The sequence below is a fragment of the Alligator sinensis genome, unplaced genomic scaffold (genome assembly GCF_000455745.1).
Source record: "Alligator sinensis unplaced genomic scaffold, ASM45574v1 scaffold793_1, whole genome shotgun sequence".
Classification (NCBI taxonomy): domain Eukaryota; kingdom Metazoa; phylum Chordata; order Crocodylia; family Alligatoridae; genus Alligator; species Alligator sinensis.
Window position 1 is genome coordinate 18,317 of NW_005842858.1, and position 9,381 is coordinate 27,697.

General features: G+C 41.7%; 1 protein-coding gene across 1 annotated transcript in view; it reads left to right on the top strand.

Annotated features, from left to right (window-relative positions):
• The window catches only part of LOC102383157 (contactin-associated protein-like 4), an 80,446-nt gene that overhangs the window by 8,541 nt on the left and 62,524 nt on the right, over window positions 1–9,381 (top strand). The window contains exons 3-4 of the mRNA XM_025191763.1: window positions 1,496–1,652; window positions 7,716–7,843. Of these exons, the coding sequence (XP_025047548.1) occupies window positions 1,496–1,652; window positions 7,716–7,843 (285 nt within the window). The remainder of the gene's footprint in view (window positions 1–1,495; window positions 1,653–7,715; window positions 7,844–9,381) is intronic.

The window sequence follows — 9,381 nt, forward strand, 5'->3', positions numbered from 1 at the left end:
TTGACAGGTCTCTCATGTGCCAACTTTGCATTCTTTGCATCTTTCACTCTTCTTCATTCTCATTTAAGCTGGATTAACTTTATGCTTCATATCCTTTAGCAATTATCCTTTTTTGTACATTTTGTATATTTACTGCTCTAGTTACTTGGCAGAAACTTTAAGCTCAATATGCAGTACTGTAGAATTGAAGTGACATTCAGCTCTGTCATTTTACAATCAACAATGCTGACTGGATGCACTATCCAAAGTTATAGTAGATTTGAGAAACTTTACCCCTAGTCACTGGTTACATCAACTTGGTTATGTAGCACAGCCATTAACATGATTTCTACAGTCTCTGAATAGATAAATTTCTGTATTTGTTGTGCGTGATCTAACTCATGAGTGCTGACATTTCTGATTTTCACTACACAGTAGTACTATTCCAGATGCTTAATATGCACCAAAGCTATGTTTAGTACTCTCAGTAATGAAATGAGTCCATTTATAGATACGGTTTTTTACTCTTCTCATTTCCTGACTGTTAATTCTGTGATCTCAAATTGATCTTTGCTTTAGAGTATACGTTACTTTGATTTTTAGGGTGACGGCATCTCTTTTTTCATATGCTATTTTACAAGAAATTACATAAATGGTCTGCTTAAGATAAATGAATCCAATACCATGCCTGGCTGAGCTAGGGACTACCAGTTCTCTTTTCTACTAATATAAGCAAAAAGCTGGAACAATCATTTAATCCCAGGCAGAGGCATAGTGAGCTCTTGCAGTGCTCTGGGCAGTGCGCCAAACACTGGAAAGCGGGAGAGTGGGAGGGGGTATGGGAAGTGTCTTACCTTCCCCGGCTCTCTCTGCACCAGAGGCAGATGCTACAGCAGGTGATGAGCAAGCTTACTGTGCACTGGCCAGGATGCCCCCACTCCCTGGATTTTTGCCATGGGAGATCTATCTCCTCACCCAGTAACATAAGTGGGGGTCAGGGTGGGGGGGTGAACAAGTCACCGGGGCATCCCCTACAGAGCCTGTACCACACTGCAGCTGGTGCTCAGGGTTCAGCTGCAACAGCCCTGTCACTCCCTGCTTTGCCCCACATATGCTACTGGGTTAGAAGCTGTGCCTCCTCTGGCAAAAATCTAGGGTGAGGGTGCACCATTCTGCTCAACCCTTCTGCCACACACCATACTACCCGCTAGGCTGCCTGGGTCTATGACTGGGCTGTGTCTGCTGTAAAAACTTCTGGAGTGAAGCATCCTCTAAATTGTCCCCTGGGAGTAGGGGGCTTCATTCACACCCCCTCCCACCAATTACACTACTGATCCCAGATAATGAAATATTATATTAAAATGCCTCAATTCTTAGCTTTTTTCAAAGATAAGCAGTCAACATGTTATAAAAATGCTCAAAGGTGTTTTACTTTTTAAGTCGTAATTTTTATCAGGGAAATTGGGAAAAGCAGGAAAGGAGGCTGGGTATTAATTTTCTCCAATCTGACTTTTAGATGGGGTTCCATTGAGCTGGTGGATTGGAAGAACCAATGAAACGCAGACTTACTGGGGAGGTTCTCTGCCTACAGTTCAAAAGTGTACTTGTGGATTGGAAGGGAGCTGCATTGATTCCCAGCATTACTGCAACTGTGATGCCGACAGAAATGAATGGTGATTTGTGTACTGTTTACCTGTACTCTATATTTTCCTCTTTGAAAACAAGCTGAAAAATTATACTGGTTCTAACAGATATAAAGTACCACAGCTACTAGGGAGAAAAACTAATATATTCTGCTAACCCTAATTTAAAAACCATACCAAATAGAGATTAACTCTTAAAGGGCTAAATGATAATTATTTTGCTGTGATTTCTGGTTTTAGTTGATACTTGAGGATGGTATCATTTTGTATTAAACTGCCCAATTTGAAGTAAATTGCATGTTCTACTATTACTAGTTAAAAGCTCGGCATATCTTTCCGTCATTAAAATTAGAACAGTGAAGCTAATTGGATTTAAACTATATGTTACTGGAGCAAAGCATTCACTTTATTTTCTTAAGAGATTTCCATTATCTCTTTTAACTATGCTTATTAGCGCTTTCCAATAGATTCCGCTAGATTCATTATCTAAGAATTTAGGCAGTGAAATCCTGTTTCCATCAGCCTCAGTGGAGCCAGCATTTCATCCAGGATTCTGACTAGTTTGGCATATGAAACCTGGATTTTACTGATTGGTATTTCCTATTTGCAAACTCAGATCTGCTTTTAACCCTCTAAATTCATCTTGTACCCTTGGTCTCCAATTCGAAGTGTACAAATAAGTGTTGAGCTCAAGCTATTCAAATATATTTATTTATGTATTAGAATGATAAGGCACCCTTCCCAAAAAAGGTTCAGAGAAGCTTATAGAAGAGAGCAGAATAACTTATAAAACAACCAAAGAAGAGAACAAAACAAGAAACAAAACAATTTATTAAAAGCAGCACAGTATTAAAATAAGATATAGGGCACCTAACACCTAAAACAATATCCCAGCCTACGCTTGTCTCCTAAATTCCTGCCCGAATAGGGATACATCAAAAAGATGCCTAGGCTTAGTCTCTGACAGGTCTCAATGGGGAGGGAATTCCAGAGCTGAGAGGCAACAATGAGAATGGTTTTCTAGGTGTTTTTGTCAAGTGAATGTGGTACATTGATGTTATTTGCAGAAGTCTACCTTTGGCTGACATTTGGGATCATGATGGGGCACAAGGGCTAAGGCAGTCCCTTAGGTATGTAGGGTTCATATACTTCAAGATCATCAACCTTGAATTACCTCCAGAAAGCTATTGGGAACCAGAGAAAACTATAGAGCACTCGATTTGTGTGCTACTGGCAACCACCTCTCTTCTCTCCATTCCCCCTCCACCTCCCCCAAGAGAGGACAGGACCCTATTTTCTGTACCAGCTACAACATTGGGTTGGTCAAGGGCAGTCACACATAGAGGTTATTGGAGTAGTTTAGCCTTGAAGTTATGAAAGGTAATGGTGGCCAGATCCAAATCCAAAAGAAAGAATTACAGCCTTTTTACCAGATGGCTCTTTGTTTAGGAAGCTAAATCCAGCAATCTGGTTTAATACCAATTTTGGTACAATACAGATATTTGGTTAACAGGACAGGACATTTTAAATGAAAAAAAAATCTGTTTCATTGGGCTTCCTCTTCAAATTTAACTCATTTAAATCATATACAGTGGGTATGCAATGCATGCACACAGATTCATTGGCTAGTGGTACATAGATTATGCAATAGAAAAAGTACCATGAAACCTGGGAGTTTGGATAGCAGATATGAGGTAGGGGCTATCTGCACCCTACTGTACAAAATATGAATTCAGAGATCTCTTTGCCCTTCAAGTAAGCTCCTACCTCTCAAATGAAAGACTAGTGGATTTAGTTTGTGAATTTTGATCAAAGAAGGAAGATAGCAAATGTAGAAATGAAAGCGCAACAGATGGATATTTACAGAAGAATTGTTTACAAGGTATTAGGTTTGCATGCGTTTAGAAACATAAACAATATGCGTCTTCAGTAAAATTTGCAGACAGAGCAACATTTTCAGTGTTATTTTTATAAAGAGGTTTAATAAACACCCATCACACTAAGAATTTCCCTTTTTTCATTGTAGAAAAATATAAATGACTTATGTTTCCATTTGCAATATAAATTTTGAGACAGCATTTGTTGAGTAGTTTCTAATTATAATATAACATAGCTTATAACATATCTTGTCCATTTTGGTTACACATTTAATTCCTGCTTATTTTTGTATGACCTTGCCATGGGTACTCCGTACTTTTGTGTAAAATAGACAGAGGACAAAATAGTTTAAACTAAAGAGCATACATTTGTCCATTTTAGCCAGCACATATAACTTAAACATGCATATGAATATATGCCATTGACACCTTATCAAAATATTTTTCTTGTTGTATATGTTGTGGAATTCTTGCGTTTTCACTTCCACTGAAGAGAGACATTTTCATGAGGGATTTGCCCTTTGCCTATAAAAACACAGAGGGGTCTGGCTGCATCAGAAATGGTTTGGTTCTGCTACATGGGACAGGCTTGATGCAGGAAACACTTTCAGCATAGGCACACCCATTTTGTGAAGACACCTGAAAATGTGGATGTACTTAGGCAGGAGTAACATGATCTTGGGTGTAGCAAATTGGCTTTCAATCCTGGTTCTAAAGTTGCTTTAGAAGTCTTTACGTACTGTGCTGGAACAACCATTCGGGGCTGGATCAACGTCAACCTTGTAAACATATAAACAGAATTTGGGGTTTAGGTGTCTGTAACAGAGCACCTTGTGCAATGAGCCTGCACCCTGTGCAGTGAGCACCCTGTGCTCTGTTACTATCAGGATCCCAAGTAGCAGCCCGCAGCTGCTTGTTGTCCTAATCAAGCAGAGTTGCCTGATTGGGGAACAGGGCCCAAATGGTGTATATAAGGGCTGGATCCCTGAACTGAAGAGCAACAGTTTGCTGCTACCAGCTGAGGAGGCAACATTCAGCTGAGCTGGTGCCTGGAACACCTTGAAGGTAAGGGCTGGGGCAATGGGGAAGGAGGAGGCCCTATAGCCTTGGGTATGACCTAAAACTTTACCCTGCCAGGGAAGGGTGGCCTGGTGGAGCTACCTGTGGCAGGGTAGCTCCCCAGAAATGCCAGACCAGTTACCTTCTCAGTGAAAAGTGGGTAAGGGTACCTGCAAACTTCAGCCCCTGCATCCCTGCTGGGTTGTGACCTGAGACAGGGGGAGCCCAGGCTCACTGCAAGCACTGAGGCAGGGCCCAGGCTGGTGGAGAGACTTGTGGCAGCACCCAGTCTCTCAGGAGATTCCGGGCACATTAGGGAGCTGGGAGCTAGGCTCCAGGGGGGTGGGGCTCTGAGCCTTGGGGAGCTATTAATGAAGCTCCTGAGGCAAAGGGATATGGGTAACTTAGATTGTAGTGGGATGGGGCTTGGAGCCCTAGTCCCATAACAAGGGGCTTGGAGCCCAATGTGAGGGGCCTGGGGTCCAGAGTGAGACATAGAGCTGAGAGAGGTTTGGGGCCTGAGGACGGGGCTTGGACCCCTAGGATGGGGCTGGCTTGTGGCCTGGGGACAGGGCTTGGAGCCCAAGGACAGGGTTTAGAGCTAGTAGAGGCTTGTGGCCCAGGGACAGGGCTTGGAGCCCAAGGAAGCCTGAGGATGGGGCTTGTAGGCCCAGAGATTAGGATGTGAGCCCAGTGTATAGAGAAGGTGATAAGGCCATGTGTGAGGCCAGGATAGATGTTATTCAAATTACCAATTGCTCAAATCATGAGCAAGACTTTATAAAGGGGGATAAGGCAACATGCCGTGTTTATTGATTACATGAGTTAGACATAGAGGTTTGGACACACCATTCATATAAACACACACAAATCATTATAAACATCATTATTCACAGGCATACACATACACAAAAGAGCCATTCCATTCACATGTACACCAGATATACAGATAACTATAGTTACCAGCAATAGTTGCCAGGGTGGGCAACCCAGGCTTATTGAGTAGATGATGATTTGAACATAGCAGATTTGAAGATAACAGCTGGAGCGGGGTGAACAGATGCATCTGTGCTCCGATGACTCAGCAGTAGAGAAAGAGACTCACCAACTTGGCATTTTCAAAGTCTTCTTTTGTAGGGATTGGCATCCTTTGTTTCAGTGCTTTGGGGTTTTTCCATACCCAGCTCCTGTTTTTGCAGCTTTTCTTTTGTCTTCAGCTTATCTTAGCCTTGGAGTGTTCTTGCTGCCCGTCTGGCAGAATGGGTGCATTTCTTTTCCTCGTTATCTTTTTTGTGCCCTAGGCCTAAAAGAGATTCATCAGCCATTCATTAATTAGTTTACTGACTGGTAACTTACATTTGGCACCTTGTTGCTTACATAAACAGTTTAATCTTCTCCCATCTTAATGCCATTCTTTCACCATTCACCCTTTGAGACACACTCATACATAAGTGAATAAACTCTGCATAGCCTTTATGTCAAGCAGAAGGATACAAAATAGAGTTTTCAAGTTGCTTACAGGACAAGACTAACGTGGTTATATTTCACTATTATTACACTCTATGTTAACATCAGCTACATTAGTTCAGTTCACGCTACACAGAGAATCCAATGTGAGGGTGCTGGGACCTCAAGCTCAGGTGGGGAATGAGAGTCCCACGTAAGACTCTGGAGCTTGGGTCCCAGTGCTAGTTAGCTGGTGGAAACATCTGCAAGGCATAAGACACATTAAAGAGAGGTCGGAGCATGTACAGAGGCCCTTGTCATCAGGGCAGGTAAAGGGGAGCCTTCCACCTGATCAATATCAAGTAAACAGAACATCAAGGTGTGGCAGGTGAGACAGGTGGGTGGCTAGCTCAGAAAGAAGTGGGCGGGCCTATATTGAGATTATCCCCGGGACATCTGCTTGTTACAGTGTCAAAAAACAAACTGCTACAACATCAGCATCAGAAATGGGTTGGCACAAAAGTACTGAGAAGCCTCCATTTTTCAATTAAGAACAGACTTGTAGTTTGTTACAAAGTAGTCACAGGTGGCAGTGGTACCATCTTTTGCCCAGTAGCCTTGTTGTAAATTCTAGACTTGGATTTGGCCGGAGTTAATTCAGACTCCTTTCCCAGGAGAGTGGCCTAAACAGGAGGGTCCATACTAGGTTGTGTGAGAACCAAGTTACTTTCTGGCAGCAGGAGGCCAGAACCCAGGACTCCCCCCATCCTCAGGTGAGTGTCCTCCGTTGTCTTTGAGGGTGCCTATACATGAGCACCGAGGCTGCTCCAGTGTCCTGGAATTCCAGCGCATCAGAGCAAACTTTCTTAATTGAGTCTGCTAGACTGTGGCAATTGCCATGCTCCAGCAGCCTCCTGGGTCTTGTATATCAGCATCGTCGTGCTAAAATGGCAGCAGGGACGCCATTTTCAAGTGTGGGGATGCAGATACAAGAGATGTGGTGGCACATTAATTAGAGCTCTCGCAGCTGCTGTAGTTAAAGTGCTGTCCCTGCCTACCCCCAGAACACGTGTAAAAGTGCCCTTTGTCATTTGACTGCACCTCTCCCTTTCTGCAGAATTTATGCAATAAGTATTGGTCATCTTTGAATACTAGCTGCATAATTCTGGTTTGTTTTTGTTTTTTTTTTTTGTGTGTGTTATTTGACTTTATAAAGTTGAATATAAAAGAATAGCATCATGATTTCAGAATTCAATTCCCTAAATAATTTAATTTAAAAAAATGGAAAAGCAAGCCATTTTACAACCAGTGCTTTCCCAATGACATAACATTACTGACATGTGCAAGTACACTAGACTAGCTAGGTTTAGGAGAGCAGTTAGGTACCTAATTACATTGAAAATAAAATCTCATGCTCCTGTAGGTGATCACAACCCTAAACCTGCCCACTATTTCTAGAGGTTCAATTAGGTGCTTAACAGATTTTAAACCTCTTAAGGACCACAAGATAAATGTTAAAGAATCTGTATGTGCACTCATACTGAAAATTACCTTTATTACTTTACACTGCAGCTGTATCTTTTGAAAATGTGGTCACATTCTGCTTTCTGGAGAAGTTCAGTGCATATAGTACAGGGGCAATATACATCTCTTCAGTGGCTTTTAATCAGAAACAGTTCGGACATTTTTTGTTCTTATTTCAATTTTTCAGGACTAATGATACTGGATTCCTCTCCAATAAAGAGCATCTTCCAGTAACTGAAATTGTTATCACAGATACAGATCGACCAAATTCTGAAGCTGCTTACAAGCTTGGGCCTTTGCTTTGTCGGGGTGACAGTAAGTAATAACAGACATTTTCTTTAACAGGAGTTTAAAAACTATAATGATTAACCAAAGTTTTACATGTCATGTATGGTAATAAACTGGCTGAAAGATATTTTAAGATGATCTCATCTAATCGCTTGTGGCTAATGTAATATAGAGTAAGACAGAGAATTTTTATTCAAAGAACCTAAATAGATTTTTAAAAAGATATACATATAGGGAGATGTAGTGATGCTAAATATAGGAATAGTTAGCATGGATTGCAAGCAGGCACTGGGAGGATAAACTCATGTTTTCTGTGTTCTTTTAACTCAGTCCTGGTTACAAAGTTTTACTATGTAGAGATTGTTATAATCACTTTCAGAAGGTTGGGAGAAATTTACTCATGGGCCTTGTTTCTACCATGAACCCCTATGTCTACCTAAAAATGTATTGTACCAGATACAAGATGTTTGTGTACTTAGTTTATGTAGGTATATGAAAAAAACTGCTGTAAGAGATACGGTCTCCTGGAAGACATGGCTGATATTTGCAAAGTACTTGTGAGAAAAATTTTAACTAAAAATGAGAATCGCCAAGAATAAAGAAACGTATACAGTGGCACTAAAATATAGGTCTGATGGTTATTGATTATGTAAAGTATCAAGAACAGTCTTATGAATTGAAGAAATAGTTGAAAGATAGTGAGATATCAGAAACAAAATTGAAAATTTACTTTCCAATATTAAATAACATCTGAGTTGTGTGATGAAAGTCTGGTTGTTGTTAACGTTACAAACCCCACAAAATCAGATCCCAAAGTCATGGGAATTGTGGGGAGTCATGTAGATTTTCTTGTGTTCATTGTACTGCTATGATATGTGTGGAGTCAATGTTATGCTTTATCCATGTATGCTGCTTTTATCACTATGGATTATGCTATCCTTTCTGTACATGTAGTTATGATTTTGGACATTGATTAATCAAAGAGACTGAGGGATGTATACTTCAGGAAAAAGTAGTAGGCAAAACTACTACTAAATATCTCTTGCCATTGTGTTCTAGAGCAAGGACAACTATCACTCCCAATCAGACCAAAGGAGCCGTTGTTAGGTTGGGCACCCAAGCATTGTCTGCCTATAATGGGAAAATCAATCCCTCAGTAGCAAAGGTATCTGAGAGTAATGGCCCATTAGCAAAAAGAAGGTCAGATGTCCCAGGAAGAGAAATTTCTAGAGCGTTCTAAGATACTTGAGCAATAATGACAATGCTGATGGTGGGTGCAGAAAATGAAGTACTGGCTTCTCAAAGGGAGCTGGAAGTCCTCAGTGTGCGGTGGCAGCCCAGTGGTTCAGGGAAGGGGGTTACCTGTTCAAAGGGCTGTGGGCAAGATGTCTACCACTCCCACCCCCTTGCAACTGATTGGTTGTGAGGGCTGCCTCATGTGGCCCCACCCCTCTCCGCCAATTGGTGGTGATGGGCAGGACTTCATGATGGACAGCCCTTGTAGGCAGTCACCAGCAAGGGGTAGGCTACATGACAGGCAGCCCTCCCCCCCCCCCCCCCCCCCC